The sequence below is a fragment of the Atractosteus spatula genome, chromosome 8 (genome assembly GCF_055471065.1).
Source record: "Atractosteus spatula isolate fAtrSpa1 chromosome 8, fAtrSpa1.hap1, whole genome shotgun sequence".
Classification (NCBI taxonomy): domain Eukaryota; kingdom Metazoa; phylum Chordata; class Actinopteri; order Semionotiformes; family Lepisosteidae; genus Atractosteus; species Atractosteus spatula.
The window spans coordinates 7253205-7271135 of NC_142713.1; the positions used below are offsets into that span (position 1 = coordinate 7253205).

The following is a 17931-nucleotide window of genomic DNA, read 5'->3' on the forward strand; positions in this document are numbered from 1 at the left end:
ATAAGTTCAAGTTTATTGTCATTATACTCATATACAGGTATATGGTATAACAAAATGCTTTTTAGCTAGCTCTCAGACGGTAAGCAGTACAAAAAAAACAACAACAATACAATTGACAGGTGTATCTGTCTTGCTGTCTTTCTCTCTCTGGCTGCTGTCACATCTGTTAATACCCAACACTTACAGTAACCCAGCATCTTTACACCAGCCCCTACAGTCTCGAACAAAACAATTTTCTTCCAGGACTACAGCTGTTGCAGTGTTTCTCAGACTCATCCTATGTCCTCCTATACGTCCTGGATATTTTATCTGTTCAGCACTCGATCATCTTTTCATGCCTGAAATTCTGGAAGAAAACAGTAATTCCCAATTTCCTCATTTATTGAAAAATATGTTAGAAACATGTTGCAGTATCTGTAGTGTAAAGCGGAAGACGATTTTAAAATAAAAGTGCAGAAGGTTGGATCACAAGCCCAGATGGGTTTTTGTGGGTAGGAGGCTTTTGGGAGCAGATATTTAGCAAGTTTCATTGTATGAGAAGCTGCCAAGTAATGTTATCAACAGCGGCAATGATAATAATTCCTACTGTTCCTACTACTGTATAAGAGAAAAAATATTGTTGTATGGAAAACATCATTTAGGACATACAGTATTTTGCTGCGTGAAAGAAATGTGAAGTCTGTGAAAATGAAGCCACATTATATGGATATACACTAATCTACACTAAATGCTCAAGCTTTCCTATTCCCTAACTAACCAGACTTGAAGAGTAGGGGTGTGACCCCGGTGTCCTGGCCAAATTTCCCATTGGCCTTTACCAATCATGGCCTCCTAATAATCCATCTATGAACTGGCTTCCTCACTCTGTTCTCCTCCCCACTGATAGCTGATGTGTGGTGAGTGTTCTGGCGCACTATGGCTTCCGTCTCATCATCCAGGTGGGACTGCACATTGGTGGTGGTGGAGGGGAGTCCCCATTACCTGTAAAGCGCTTTGAGTGGAGTGTCCAGAAAAGCGCTATATAATTGTAAACAATTATTATTATCTTAACAGAAAGGGAAAAGGACACCATTGGCTGTCATGCACAGACACAAAATTGCACATTAGCTCACATTTGCAAATAATGTGTTTAAAAGCATGTGTCAATGTTTGTGGCCTCAAACCGGGCAGTGCAATTTGCATGTTAATGTTGTGCGCTCTTTCTCTTCTGCTTTTGTGTCTGATTCACCGCTACATGCATGTTAGAGGGCCTCCACCAATCAGGCTCTTTATTTTTTTTTGCATGCAATGTCATTGGTCAGTGTTTAATCCAATGGGTGGAGCCCCGGGTTTAAAAGAGGGGGCAAAGTGTTCGTCGAGGATAGTTGAGAATGAGAGTTGGAGTGAGCAAGAAGGTGAGTCATGCACATCCAAGTATTTCTAGATTTCAGGAAAGACAGAACTGTATTGTTTCTGACTTGTTTTCCTTTTCCTGCTGTACCCATCCCCTTAACCACGCTGCTGTTTTGTCATGTTTTCTACATTAGCTTCATGTTATTTTTTCCACCGCACCATGGAAATTAGTCTGATTTGCTTTCCACTAGCACCACGCTACCAGTGCAATTACCACCGACACTGTTCATAAATCCTATTCTTCCACGAGCTGCCCGTAAATAAATATTAGGAATTGTGTGTCTTGAACTGTCATTATCGGATAACTCTAAAATGCACAAACCCGAGCTGGCGGAAGTGAGCTTGTAAAATCAATTGCTGAGTGATCAAATTGCACTTTTCTGATTTTGAAGTTCCAGAGATGGGGAAGCTTAATGACGATTTCCAGTGAGGCTGAAAGAGAATAAGAAGGTGAAAAATACTCAGCGGTATTCTCTTCCTGTTTCCTTGACAACCACAATGAAATGCGGGTGATTAGCTATACTGAAGTGTTCCTATTATTGTGTTTATTCGGTGATGTACTGAGTTGGTATGGATTATTCCGACTGTAAGTGAAATAAAATATAGTGGAACTGGAGATTTTTCTTGAACAAAGGCAAACAGATCAAAGAGGCCAGCATGATGGTAGGTGTTTTAACAAGGCCTCCTTATAGTCCCTTTGGTTTGATTCTCATACGAAGGTCATTCTGTGTGAAACATGCTCTCTCTGTTTTTGTATGGATTTTCTTCAGCGGCTCTGGTTTCCATCTGCATTCCAGAGACATACGGGTTTTTTTTTCCCAGTTTAAACCATTGCAGTTTATCTCTACAATAATACCATATTCTAGGCTTCCCACCAAAAGATTCCATATGTGAAATTACATAGAATTTGTAAAAGTACAGTGAAATAAAGATCTGACTGCCTCACCAACAGCATTCTTCTGCTGACAAGAGACCAGGTAGTACCTAATAATCCTATGGCTGCCGTCGCATCATTCAGGTGGATGCTGCACACTGGTGGTGGTGGAGGGGAGTCCCCATTACCTGTAAAGCGCTTTGAGTGGAGTGTCCAGAAAAGCGCTATATAAGTGTAAGGAATTATTATTATTATTACTACTATTATCTGCTGCTGTGAAAGACCAATGACAGGAGTCATCATTATGGCCTCTGCACAATATGCGTTACCAAAGCCCCCTCCTTAATCCAATTGGTGAAGCAGTTTGTCTTTCTTTTCTACCCGATCTGCTGTGTTGTGGGACTGCTGGTTTCTCCTGTCACGTGTTTGGGTACTGCACTTCAGGTGAGAATGAACTACTATAGGTCCCCCTTCATTTATGTGGAGCACTCTGGGATCCTTTCGGTTGAAAATGTTTGTTTTCCTTTGCCAAGTGTTTGCCAAATATCTCCGAAAATGAGGTCATGAGGTGCCATTCAGCTCTGATAACTTTAGCTCATTTGATTATTTTGCATTGCATTGTAACACCTTGTTTTACCCACATTTTTAATACTCTAATCCACTATGTGTGTTACCACACTAAATTCATGTAGTTATTTGAAGTTGCACAGCATATACACAGGAGTGAAAATATAGTGTCTTATGTATAATAGTGAACTATTTTGCATAATATCCAGAGTGGAGTGTGTCAGTGGGAAACATTTCCAATAAAAACAATCAAATATGATGTTGCCAAACTCCAGTCCAGAAACTCCAAGCAAAACTCAAGAAAATGTATGATTAAATTAGTTTTTATTCCACTACATGAAAATAGTTCCTAAGAACTATCAACCATCATTAAGTGCTCTGTTACTGTATTAAGATAAAGATTAAATGAAGCAAAATACCTTTTATGCCAGTATTTAAACTGTTTTTCACAGTCACAGAACCTACCCCCCCTCTAATCCTCATGGAGAAAAGTGATTAATTGTTGGTTGATTTGCTGTATGCTGCACTTTTCTAAAACGCATCCCTTATGTATCCAAGGAGGTATGACTGTATACAAATGCAATTCGTTATTCTTAAAAAAGGATGTGCTTGCTCTTTTAGAAGTCTAATGTCATTTTTTTTTAGATCAGTGGTGACAGCATAGCATTCATTAACGTGGGGAGAAAAAAAAACGCCTTCTCATTTGTCTTTCCCATGTTGTTGAGTTCAACAAACACTGCCCACACCTCATGACCGAAAGAGTGTGGTTTGTTAAGTTAAGGTGCAAGTGGGGATAACTGGGGTTAACTCCTCATCATAAATGGTTGTTCATCCCTAAGGAATAGGGTTAGTCATATGGAGAGCACATGAACACATTCAAACGTAAAGTACATTTCATTTGAACAAATTGTTATTTCAAATGTATTTACATTAAAATATGGACAATGGAATAAAATGTCACGGTAGCACAGTGCGAACCGTTGGGTTTAATTTCGGAACTCAGATTGTGATCTGTGTGTGGTTTGGTATGTTCTACCTGTGAGTGGGTTTCCTCCAGTAATTCTGGTTTCCTCTCACCGTCCAGAAACATACTGATAGGTTAATTCGGCTGCTGGGAAGATTGGCTTTAGTCTGAGCGTGTCAGGGTTTGTGTCTTTGTGTGTCCTGTGAAGGACTGGTATCTGTCCAGGGTGTACCCTGGCTTGCACCTGTAGCATGCTGGGACAGGCTCCAGCTCCCCTGTGACTTGGAGCCGTGGTAGGTCAGACCGCAAGGGTGTCTAGATCTTGACCGTAAGGTCCCGGGTTCAATCCCAAGTAGGGGCAAGCGATGTCCAGATCCTTCCAGACGGCTCCCAGGTGCACTCAGGTGCCTGCTTTCCAAGGGAGTACCAGGAGTTAATTGTTCTGGGGGTAATAGGCTGGCTGAAGTGTGACGCTGACCACATCACCTCCACCTCCAGTGTTGGATGGTCAAAGAAAAATGGTGGCCCTTGCCCGTCCATTCCCCATGGGCCTTTATGGCCTGAAAAGGGACCTACCTGCCTATCTACCCCTGTGACTTTAATTGGAAGAAGTGAAATGAAAATGGATGGCTGGGTGAGAATTGCTGAATCAGTGGTGTTATAGGAATTTGTGGACTTGTGGAGTACAATTGAATGTGCAGCTCTGTTAGCTTGGCTTTGGTTCAGTAAATATCTAGTAAACATACTGTATGCATTGTAATTAATCACTAACTAAGAGAATACAGACCAGTAAATGATGTTTTTTACCATACTTAAGTATTTTCTCCCCCAGTGGGACTTGGTAGCAAGTACCATTGTTGTTCATATTAAAAGGGTGTTAAATTTAGTCTTCAGGCAGCCTCTGCAGTGAAGGTAGTGACTAGGTTGCTGTAACGAACAAAAAAGCTTTAAAATTAAATTAATTAAACTAATGGTCACACAAAGCATTGCCATTTAATTTTTGGTAGAATTAATATGCTGCCATTTTTTTCCATCTAGGGCGCTATGTCTTCATTTGTTCCCAGCTACGTTGTCTTTAAAGATGTAATCCCCAGATAATTAACCCAGTACATTTTCCTGTTTAACAGGGGCCACTCATGTCTGTAGGTAGAACAAGAAGCACATTGTAAGTATTTTAGCAGCAGAGTTTAAACGAGATCTCTTCGTCTCTGAACAGTGCTTGTCTGGTAATTAAGAAACATTTTGTGGTGATTACATTTTATGACAAGCCATATCTTTTCTAGTTGTCTTCGTTAAACTTTGATGACTCAAAAGCACATTATAATGGAGGTAGATAATTAAGCAAAACTTAATGACCATACGTATTTCCCTCACATTTTGTGAGGGAAAATCGAGTGATTTTGAATTTCAGCATACATTATATATCCTACTGCTTTTGTAGGTTCCGATTCCTGCTCACAATATGTAACACAGATGGTTTGGACTTTCTAACTTGGACATCCATGTGTATACCATACAAAATGTGTATGATTTAATCATAGGAGATCATTTGATACAGCTGAGGTATCATCTATTACGCAGACATTACAAAAGGTTTGTTTGAGAAAATCTAAATCCCTCAAGTGTAAAAGAACAAATCTGTTATGGGTAAACTTAACTTTGTTGGTGAATGTTATCCTCCATTCATAGAGTGTATATTAAACCCAAAGTTAAAAATAGCTTAAGTACAAAATGTACTTTTTAACCTGAAGCTGAAGATGATTCAGTGTCTCTGAGTTGTGATATAGTGCTTATGCCACTAATCTCAGAGTGATAGTGAAAAACTGTCAAGTGTTGTTCCTCCATTAAGACAGGAGTTTAGAACCTGTTTTGAATCAGAATCTGTTGATTACGAGAGTTTTGATTTAATAAATGTGCTTGGTACTCAAAACACAGGCAGTGTCTCCAATTAAGTGTGCAAAAGAAAACATTTAACAGTACAGTCTCAGTACCAGGGCCGTTGCAAGGTTCAATATCGGCCTCTTCCCAACCAAAACACACGTTTAAATGTATCAACAACATTATTAGCAGATTTGTGAAAATCAAAGTGAAACAGTTCTTTATTCCAAATTGGGTGGGTATAGCCTACATAATTGGTGATTCTAAATTAAACAATATGGAAAAAGCTATTATATGGATATCTTTTGCAAAAAATGATTTCCATCCTTTATTGTACTGTTTTTAATCCATGCATTTTTTCAGTATTTTTAGTTACAACTCAATAACATTTGCGAGAATGTGAGAATGCTATACTGTAGAGGTGTCAAAGATATTTTTTAAAGGGCCATTGTTCACAGATTTGCAGAAGGGAACCTAACATTTTTATTTTGCATACTGATACCATTGTATTTCTCAAAATCCATGAAGTTTCTAAGCAGATCTGCCGTAGTATGTATTATTTAATTTGATCAGAAAAAGAGCAAATATTGTTCTTCCTCATTGTAAGCTCTACCTAGCTTGCTTGCTCCACAAATAATACCTGTTTCATTTCTGCAAGCTGTAAAACATGTGCTTATTATAGACTTATTAATCAGCACTTTAAAACAGTGCTCAGTTTGAAACAATCTGTACCAAAAGGTAGGTCAAAGAGACCGCAGAATGGATTCCTAGCCTAAAGGCTGTGAAATCAAGAAGTGAAATGATTAGTCTATGTCAAATGCAATGAATAATTATACTATTACAGTACTTTTTAGATTATAAGAGACTATCTCATTACTGTCTATTGGCCCTTAAAATTGCATAGGTTGAATATAATTAAAAATGCAGACGAGATCACCTTTCAGTTAACATTTTCCTTTCTGTTTTAAGCTAGTGTCAAATGCTGTATTAGTTTAACAGGTGCTTTAATTCACGTCCCAGTATCACAGAGCACTTAGTGAGTATAGAGTCTGTTAATGGTTTAAAATGGTACTGTAGCATCATATTAGTAGTGACTAAAAGTAAACTTGACTCATGACCCACCAAACCCTTTTGTATATCTTTATCCAAGAACTGTTTTGTGTGAAAAGCTGTTAAACATTATTTTTTCTGTTGTAATTTGTTTAGAATTTTTTTTGCTATTCTGTATGCATATGTGCAGCAATAGAGATTGAAAATTAGTCTAATACCTAAAAGGAAATATGTTATTAAATCCATTAATACAAGCTAGGAGACAAGCACAGGCTGTCACTCAAAAGTGTCCAAATTATACAGGAATCAGTCCTTAATCATAGATTGACATCTATGTATTTTTATATAGAACATTTTAGATCAAATTTAACATTTTTATATAGAAGAAGACAAGAGAGCTAGTGTTGTTTATAATTTCAGGATTCAAAACACAAAATAAATGTGAATCTGCTTTTATTAGGATTTTTTTTATTAAGCACTTCTCTTAAATGCTTATAAATAATGACATATAAAAGAGATTTAAGAACAAGATTCTCCTGGTTACGAGTGGGTATATTTCAGTGGTAATCAAGCAGGTAATTGTGTTGATTAATCCTTCTATTTTCTTCACATACTGTAAATAGCAGGATTTCATTTCAAACAGCCAGTTCATTCATTTTTATTCTTGGGTACCTAGAAAACATATACACTTAGTAAACATTTCCCTGTGATGTCCCTGGTTCGTTGTAGTCAAATTTAAGGCATTTGTTTTCTGAAGGACTTTTATAAAGCATCATATTCAGGAAAAAAAAACACATATTTGTAGTGTCTGCTTTTGAAGTGTATTTTGATAGCAAAATAACAAATAGCAAAATGGAATGGTACTTTCTTGCTCAGTGAGCAGATCTGGGAGAAGGAAAATAAGGGAAGTTACAATAAGCTGCTTCGGTGGATGAGAATGTTAATGTTGTTTTTCTTCTAATACAGGAGATGTTATTGCACTTCACAAATTAAGGACTGAAAGCTCCGCCACATCTGTCAGGAGCCTGCTGCGTTGTTCATTTTTCCCCCAGTATGTCTTCACCGTTCGTCAGGCTTGTCTGCTCCCTCAGCAAACCCCAGCATTTTAATCCACAAGCCCTGTTGGGAATGGTTATTTGGGAATGTATGTGTTCGTTAAGATGTCAGATTTAAGGAAACGGGTCTGAAGTAATAAAATATCTGGGCTTTTTTTCTTAGGTTGCAGGGATTTCTAGTCTGCGTGTCTTAAAATGAACCCCACAGTCCATTTTTCACTCATAGATATTCCAACCTCTAAGGAAGAAAATGGATGAATAGATAAGTATAAAGCATATATTGTGCCATAAGCATGCTCTTTCAGGGATGTGTACCATACCAGAGATGGGACGCAAATCAATATTCTTACCTACAGTACATTAGTTTTTATAAACTGTTGACTGAAAATGTAATGAATGGTAAATAATTCAGATTAGATTCAAGGCTGTAATTCGGTTGGCATTTCTGCGTTTTACCCTTTCCCCTTGACGTAGTGCGTGAAAAGTTGTCTTGCTTCACTGTTGTATAATTAAGACCGCTGTTCCCTTGGTAATTTGTTGTCAGAAAATTCTTTTTTTACAGATTTTGTCTTGTGGTTTCACTGTGTGTGCGCTAAACCCCTTGGGGCCACCACTGTGCACATTTCAACAGCATTAAAACAAGTAATAAAATACGTTTTTAGGGCATCTGTTTATCTTTGCTCCTGTAAACCAGTGGGATTACTGTACCAAGCTGATAAATTTGGTTCAGCAGAATCTCATTTTGAAAGCAGACTACTTATCAGGAATACATTTCGCATTAATTTAGTGACAGAAATCAATGTATAATATATTTCCATTATTTATTCAACAGCTTTCAAACATTGTTGTTTTGATGTAATTGGTGTGATTGATGTAAATTGTATTGTGTTTTAAGCGTCGTCTTAAAATCATCTTGTATTTTGAAGCAGATAATGTCCATAATGTTTTTGAAGCAGGTAATGTCCATATCATCAGTACATTCCTGGCAATGTAAAGTAAATAATCTCTATTAAAATAGCAGTAGAATGAAACATTACAGGTGATAATAAACAGAACTAATCTTTTCTCTGTATGATGTCTTGTCTTTTCAAATGCTTGTAGCTGTGACAAGTGGCTGTTTAATCAGACTAAGACCTTCAGTGATTGCTTAACATTTTTAATAATCAATGAAGGTGTTTATTTGACCCGTTTAGTATTTAGGAGGATATAAATCACATATTTTGTAGGTAAGCTAAAATGCCAGAAAAAGTCTCAAATCCTATTGAATACATTTTTCACAGTCATGGTGCCCGGGGAATGTTCTAGTAACCAGTGTTAATAAACTGCTTCTGTGTAAGATATGTGTATAATGATGTTGTTGTGTGGCAACAGGATTGATATTGTGTGAGTATCTAGTTCATGAGGAAAGTGTGTGTGAAATACACTGGGAAGTGGAAAAAAATTGGCCAGTGCTGTGTATTTTTAAAGGTGCATTATTGTCTAATTACTCACTCAGGCACACAGTGTACTTTCCCTTTCTGTGGTCAAGACCAGGTCCTTTGTTCTCCTCTGTGTATCATAGTGTTTAGATATGTTTTTGCAAAGCTGATGTCCTTGTATCTCATAATGTTTGTTTCAATGCCATTTCTTTTATTTGGTTTCCTTATTAACCTGGATGATTTCAGTTCTTCTCTTGGAGAGCCTCGTTCCAATAAATCTCGCATATTACCCTTAATCATCTGTTTCTAAGGATTGGGGATACTTGTGATGTTATTGATTTGTTATGCAGGTAATTTAATTAAAAGCACTGGTTCTTGGCCTGATGAGTATTCCGATTCTTGTTCCAAATGATTATGAGTATTCTGATTTCTTGTTCCAAATGATCTCTTGCTCCCAAATGATTTAGACATAATACAAATTACATCAGTGATTTGTGTTATGTTTAAAAAAAAATCAATCAGGCAGGGTGTTCTTAAAACTGTATTGTATTCATATAGAATATTACATAGATAATTTGCATATCTTCACAATTTAGTTAAATATTACATGGTGTAACATTTAAGTACAATGTTACCAAGTGTAACAAATCGTCTGCTTAAGAGAACAGTCTTCATCTATCAAATTGTTCTAAGGGATACAAACCGGTGACAAAATCTAGCAATTGCTGTGCTGAATAATGAGCAGTATTGCACGCTAATACTGGCTCTTAACAGGTGATTCCAAACTATGAATTTGAAGCAGTATCAGTGTCAGTTCTGGTCGATTTATGTCCCCATCATGAGCTTTGGCTAATGACCGAAAGAATGAGATTGTGGGTTCAAGTTGTGGAAATGAGTTGTCTCTCCTGGGCTGCAGAGCTTGCTGTCTGTGACAAATTGAGGAGCTCAGCAGCCCGGGAGGACCCTGGAGCAGAATTCTTGCTCTTTTGGATTGAGAGGAACCAGCTGAGGTGGTTTGGGCTTCTGGTGAGGATGCCTCCCCTGGGTGCCTCCTACTGGAGATGTACCAGACACGGCCCACTGGGGAGAGGCTCTGGGGCAGACCCAGGACAGGCTGGAAGGGATTATATCTCCCGGCTGGCCTGGGAACCACTGGGAGTCCCCCAGGAGGAGCTGGAGACTGTTGCTGGGGAAAGGGAAGTCTGGTCTGCCCTGCTCAGCCTGTTACCACCATGACCCTCACGAGGACTAAGCAGTTAAAAAATAAAACAACTGCGCCCCTGCTTGATCCAGTTGTCAAGAATATTTAAAATGTGTTTTTTAAAAACTTAGAAACTTATATAGAATAAATGCTAAATTATGCATCAAATTAAATAGATGGCCTTACTGATTATTCAAACAGCAGTAATTAAACTTGGACCTAAGACTTTAAGACTTGGTAAAACCAAAGCCCCTTCTTCAGAATTTGTTTTGGCTTGAAATTACTCTTTCCTGGAACGTATATCTGAAATTTGATCAGTTCAGGTTGATAGTGAAGGCCACATTTAACAATGTACTTTCTCTCTTTGTAAGGGAACACAACTTCAGCTTCATTTTTAACGAGTTACTTGAATCCTCATTTCAACACCACTGACTGGTTTGGGATCCTTCTCCTTCCAGTGGAAACCCAGATCTCTCTGTCCCTTGATGTTGGTCCACACTTCTTTTAACTGGTACTCTTCTGCTCTTAGAGATCCGTGCACAGCTGGTGGAGCAGCAGAAATGCCTGGAGCAGCAGACGGAGATGAGAGTCCAGCTTCTTCAGGACCTTCAGGACTTCTTCCGCAAGAAGGCTGAAATCGAGATGGAGTACTCCCGCAACCTGGAAAAGCTGGCCGAGCGCTTTATGGCCAAGACAAGGAGCACCAAGGACCACCAGCAGTACAAGTAAGAAGACAGCTGCCCTTCTGTTTGTCGTCACATTGTCATGGGCTCATACCTAGTCCAGCTGCACCTCAGTTGCATGCTGACCTGGACCTGTAGGGCCATCAGGTTATGGGTATCTTCCTTCATATAGCAACCCTATGATACCCTGGTAGCACAGATTATTTGTGCAATCAAAACCAGCAGTCTTTAAAAAATAAAAAAGACTGTTCTTGGACAAGGGTCTTTGATGCAAAAAGTCTCGTTGAAAGTTTGATATCAGAAAGGAGGCAATAAATATAGTTGTTAAAAATGAGTAACACAATGGTGAATAATAATCTGAAATCACATTAAAATCCATATTGGTTTATTTATTTTCACACAGTAATGTACTTGTGGGAAGGTGAAGGCGGTTAAGACTGGGCTTTTGACATTGCTAAGCTCTTACAGTATATCCAGGGATAACTCCAATATTGAAAATAGTTAACCAGTTGAGTATTAGTTAAATTGGTCTGATGGCTATCAGGGAATTCTGTGATCATAACAGGGATTTTTTAAGCCACCCAGCTATGGTTTTCGGGCAGTGAGCATTAAACAGAAAATGCTTTGCAAATGGACCCCAGCTTGAACTGATTTTTCAAAGCCAGGCTCTCCTGAGCTCTCTGTGCTGTATGAACTCTTGTAAATGTTATACTGTCTCGCACCCTGCGAACTGCTGAAGCTGTACGTTTCCTTGATTTGTTACTCCCTGAATGAGGCCAATGTACCTTTAAGGCGAGAATAATCTAACAATTTGCCGGTATTTAAAATGAGTCAAGACCACTATCTCAGGGATTGTTAGACTTCTGGCTTCAATCTTCCTGAGGTACACTGGAGAGGAGAAGCAGTGTTTCAGTCGTTCAGTGTGAGACACAGGCATTAAATGTTCAACATTGCAATGATGGATTTGTTTTTTTTTTCTTCTAAAAGAGGAATGAAGTGGAATCATCAGTTAAATATAGATTGTATACAATGCTAGGGGAAACGGTATGGTTGTTTACAGAGTGTGTATTCCTTTGTGCATCAGTGAGATCTTAAAGGAAAACGGTGTTGTAGTTTTTTACAGAGATATAGTTGTGACAGGCTGAACCTCTTTATAGTTAGTTTTTCAAGAAAATGTGTGCATGGGGTTTCTAGATACTTAAGTGGCTTGCCCACCCTCAATATTTCTGTGCCTGTGTTTGAAGTAGTGATAACGGCCTAGGCAGAGTGCCAATTTCTCTAAAAGGTGGGCTTCTGTTATTTCAGAGTTATTTCAGCAGTTACTCTTCTGACTGGATATTTTGATGTTTTTCTTCAGTAACGCAGATCTCTTTCTTTCTGGGTTGGGCTCTCATTGTAATCATTGAGGCAGACAGACAAACTCATCTGGTCTTATTTTGTCAAGTTCAGAAGTTACTTTTTTCAACATTGTCTTTATGTACTGTAGTCCAATGATGAATGAAGAGCACCTAAAATTGTTTTGGAAGTGAGCATTTTCCTTCCAAGTTCTTACCTGAAATTTCTGGAAAACCTTTTAGGTGTTGCCTCTTACATATGGCCAACGTTTGGTGTCCTACACCTATCTGGATTATGACCTGCCCTGTGTATTATTTAGGTCATATTCTGCTTGAAAACCATCAATGGCTATAAATTTGAAAGGATTTTAACTAGTGAGCCTTATATCTTTCTTTATTTTTGTCATTCTGCCCTAAAATTGTCACACTTCCTTCCTTGCATTTTAGGGTATTCCAAGAGATAATGTATTATAATATATTTTATTTAAAAATATTTTAATTCAATTTTAATTTATTTAACTTATTCAAATCATGTCTGTTTTTAAAACAGAACAGCTTTTTACAATGTAAAGTGCCTTGCTTTTATTGTTTCTGATTATATTCTGTTGGAGTGCAGCTCTTTAACGTTTTGTATGTATTCCTTTTCTCTATTTTGAATATTTTTAGTAATATTTCAGTGTCTTAACTATTCCAGAAGAAACACTTTTTTTTTCATTTACATACTGAGATGCATGGCGTGTTTTCCTGCTTTTATCACACAGGTGATAACGGAAGACCTCACAGCCAAAATCCTTGAGTAACATGATCTTTAAATTCACTGTGTATCCTGTGCTGCCATATCTGTGCTTAGCAATGCAAATGCCTAATAAGCAATTCCATTAAATGTTAAAAAACAACAGCTGTGTTTTAGTGAGAGGCATGCTTTGTCAAATTAATGTTTTTGCGTGTTACACTTATGATTTCAATTTTAAGCTGCAGCCCCCATCTGCAAAGTCTACAAACTGTGGAACTGTTCAGCTTGAATCCACTGAAGTCTGCTAACATGATGGTTAACAGTCTTTAAGCGACTGATTTAATTACAGTGCCTTGCAAGAGTATTCAGACTCAGCTTACATACTTCAGTGCTTTAAAGCTTGCAGGGATAACAGATTAATATTTGTTACATACACAATTTACCCCATGCATTCAAAGCAAAACACAGAAAAAATAAGTGGATAATATATGTTTTGTTTTGGCAAAACGCTTTGCCTGAAGTATGCTCTTTAGATAATCTTCAGTTGGCTGTTTGCTGTGGAATTACTAAATGGTCTTTTGCAGTTAATAAAATACTGTCCATGGAAGTTTTGAAATTGTCAGTGGATGGTATTTAAAAACACAATTAACCAATTATGTTTTGGAAGGATTATTAGTGATGAGGAGTGACAACTGCATTTATAAAATAGCCACCCCTGACAATTTATTTGAAAATCATTTTTTATAATTAACTATTTAAATGCGGGTGTAATATTGTGTTAATAGAGTAGTTCACATAGCAGCATATTCAGTACTGTGAATTAGTATCATGTTGTATCATTATCAAATATAAAGCAGGTTGTAAATAATTTCCCACATTTCTGTTTAGAAAATGTGTTTCTGGATAGCAGTCAGATTCCAATGCAATCCATTACGCAGATTGTATTCATCACTTGTGTGATGTCAGATTTGTTTCCAGAGAAGACACTGAGCACATGCAGATGTGCTGACATAATTATACTGTACCTACAGTACAGCATCACTGAGTGTAGCAACCAAGCATACAAAGTCTCGTTATAGTGTCTTGAAGTAAACAATATGATGTAAAATTAAGATTTAGAACTGAAGTAAGTTCAATTTAAGCTGAGACTCTTTTCTTATTTTCTATTTCTCTGTCTTTGTCTTTGTGCCTGAATGAATTATGCAGAGAGAGAAATGGGATGGTGGCGGCTGATGCTGTGTTTTTTATACAGGAGTCATTTGTACTGGAATATGATTTGCATTCGCAAATCCCTACTGTGTACTCCAAGACAAGTGTCCTGTTGCTGACTCCCAGTATTAACTGTAGACCAGAAACAATAATAATAATTCCTTACTGCTTTTCTGGACACTCCACTCAATGTGCTTTACAGGTAATGGGGAATCCCACTACCACCACCAATGTGCAGCATCCACCTGGGTAATGCGATGGGAGCCATAGTGTTCCAGTATACTCCCCATATATCAGCTATCAGTTGGGAGGAGAACAGAGTGATAAAGCCATTTCAAAGAGGCCACGATTGGTAAAGGCCAATGGGAAATCTGACCAGGAGGCCCAAAACAGCAGTGTTTCAGAAATTGCAATGGGCTTAAAAACTGTCAGTGGTCAATTGTCTGGGTGAGGAATAGGGATCGTGCAGATATCCTCTCAGTCACAAAATACAAAGATATCAACCACTTTTTACACAGTGAATTTCACAACTCTGTTCTTCACAGCACAAAGGCTGGACAGATTCGTTTCTCACCGATAATTTGGCAAGCACATGGATGTATCAGTAAGCCGGTGACATCCAGGCCCACTCAAGGCTACCAAGCTCTGGTAGAGCTCAGTCAATTGTGTGTTGCACTGTGCGCATTTCCCGCCATTGCTGGTTAATGACACAACTATGGCAGTTTGTAGGCTAAACGGCTCAACCTGCACTCTTGAACAAATGCTTTCTCCTGACTGAACCAGTTGAGAGTTCCCAGAAGCACTGTGAAGGTGTAAGGTTTTCAAAGTGGCCAGGAATCATCCTGAGTGCATATTAGCTTTATGAAATAGATTTGCCAATCACTGCAGTGAAAGCAAGCTGCATGGAATCATAAATGCCGACCAGGAGGCCTTGTATTGTCAGACTCCCAGTTGCCCAGGCAAGGCTAGGGGGATTCGGATGGGCTCTTGATCAGAGAAAGAGTGCTGGCAAAGGCTTATGACCTTCTTTTTTTAATGAACTTCAAGACTTGGGCACTGAGAACGCTAACCTTAGAGGAATTCAAGAAAACCCCGTTTATTTGAATAGAGAAAAAAACACAAACCCATTCCATTTTCAAGGGATCTATCTCTTCCTGTCATCATCCATTCTCAGGGGTCTGTCAGACCTAATTAATGCTCTTGCAAGGAATAATGGCATTTGCTGCTTTTTACTGCTAAGTAGGGCTTTAAACTTCTCGAAGTCACATTTTTAGAACGCTATGCGTCATTGCCTTGTGGTGCCTGGGCAACTGGGGCAGCAGGTAACCTCATTAGTGGGTTGAGGCACAATGCAGATGTTATTTGAATGACAGATTCCTTACATTGAATTGTTTTAGTGGTGAGCAGCATTGTAGCACCTCTGTTGTGCCTGTGGGTTAATTGTTGGTATCTAACGAAGAACCGCCAGTCATATGCAAATGCAGAATGACTTTAACTTCACTGCACGCATCGTCAGACTTGCTAATAAATGTCCTGATTATTCTGATTTTTTAAAAAATTCTCAGCCACTGGGTGACTGATCCGGTAAATTAGGACTGGCTGTTCACAAGCCTGGCCAGGGCTCCTGTGTGCTGAAGCAGTTTAGAGTAATCAGAGCACATTTGTGAAAACCCCAGGGAGACTCTGCAGTGCAAGTTTAAACAGAGTGTTATCTGCACTTCAGTCATGATTGAAGAAATTCGCTTGATCTCTGATGTGGAGGTCTGTGTGCATAATGAGATTTGCCTATTGAATGGCAGGGACCTGAACAAAAAAGGAAACAAAGGCAGTTTTCTTACAGTGGAAAGATTTGATAGATCCATTCATTCATTTTTGCAGTGCCAGTAATAGAACAGCATGAACAGCAGTGCTGATAAAAAAAAATTAATGAGTGGCAGCTGTCTGTTCCCATTTTAAGCTGCTGATACTGAAATAATGCTTTGTATTTTATATTTTCCCTCTTTTATGGTGTACTGTACATCTTGAATAGCTTTACCATACAGTTGCAAGAACAAGATTGTGAACCCATTGGAATTACCTGGATTTCTGCATTAATTACTCATACAAATGTGGTCTGCTCTTCAACTAAGTCACAATAAAAGACAAGCACAATCTGCTTAAACTTATAACACACAAACAATTGCACTTCTTCTTGTCAAGAAATCAAGAGTTTGCAGTATTTTCATTTACCCGCTTGATTTCAAATTAATTTGCACATTTTTATATTTTTACATATCCGTCCCATTTTTAACACCATAAAGAATGCTTTTTTTTATTATATTCATTGATGAATTAATTTGATACAACATGGTTGTAAGTGGGGAAATTGTTTTGTACTAAAGCCTGCCATATCACTCTGCAACTCACAACTGGCAACCCACTGAAGCTCAGCAGGTGTGAGCCTGGTCAGTACCTGGATGGGAGACCTCCTGGGAAAAACTAAGGTTGCTGCTGGAAGAGGTGTTAGTGGGGCCAGCAGGGGGCGCTCACCCCGTGGTCCATGTGGGTCCTAATGCCCCAGTATAGTGACGGGGATACTATAATGTAAACAGGCGCTGTCCTTCGGATGAGACGTAAAACTGAGGTCCTGACTCTCTGTGGTGATTAAAAATCCCAGGTTGTTTCTTGAAAAGAGTAGAGGTGTAACCCTGGCGTCCTGGCCAAATTTCCCATTGGCCCTTACCAATCATGGCCTCCTAATAATCCCTATCTGCTTCATTACTCTGCTCTCCTCCCCACTGATAGCTGATGTGTGGTGAGTGTTCTGGCGCACTATGGCTGCCGTTGCATCATCCAGGTGGAGCTGCACATTGGTGGTGGTGGAGGGGAGTCCCCATTACCTGTAAAGCACTTTGAGTGGAGCGTCCAGAAAAGCGCTATATAAGTATAAGCAATTATTATTATTATTATTCTGCTTTTTCAGAACAGAACCAAAATCTTATCCCTTTTATGTTTTGCTACTTCTTCTAGTGCCTGAACCAAGATAATACTAATACAAGATTGATTTTATCCTTCATTCAGAAGCATTATATTTGCTTTGAATTATGCATGCTTTGTGCAGTGTCCTTTCATTGTAAACCTGTTATTTTGTAAGCCATTACTGCATGTTTCCTAGTAAATCAATAAAAAAAACCTGCTATTCAAATAAAATAACACTGCAATTTCCTTTTGCCCGACTTTATACAACAATAGAGTATCCTAGGAGGGAGGATCATTCTAGGATTCCATTCTCAAATGGAATTAAAATGACAGAAATGTGGAAGATTAGAACATAAGAAAGGTTACAAATGAGATAAGGCCATTCGACCCATCTTGATAGTAATGAATTTATCCAAGCATCTCATCCAGTTGTTTCTTGAGAGAATCCAAAGTATTGACTTCAGAAACATGACAGCGTAGCCTTTTCTACACTCCTGCAACCCTACTAAAGCTACCGTATGTGGAAGAAAAGAACTAAGTACAGAGAGCTAAATAAATAAAGATATCCACAGGGTTGTGGAAGTGTGGAGCAAGCCATCCCACCGTATTGCTGAA

At 38.5% G+C, this 17931-nt stretch overlaps 1 protein-coding gene across 1 annotated transcript in view; it reads left to right on the forward strand.

Moving 5' to 3' along the window:
- srgap1a (SLIT-ROBO Rho GTPase activating protein 1a) overlaps positions 1 to 17931 on the forward strand; it is a 140624-nt gene that overhangs the window by 39393 nt on the left and 83300 nt on the right. Inside the window, exon 2 of the mRNA XM_088923914.1 lies at positions 10929 to 11124. Within this exon, the coding sequence (XP_088780040.1) occupies positions 10929 to 11124 (196 nt within the window). The remainder of the gene's footprint in view (positions 1 to 10928; positions 11125 to 17931) is intronic.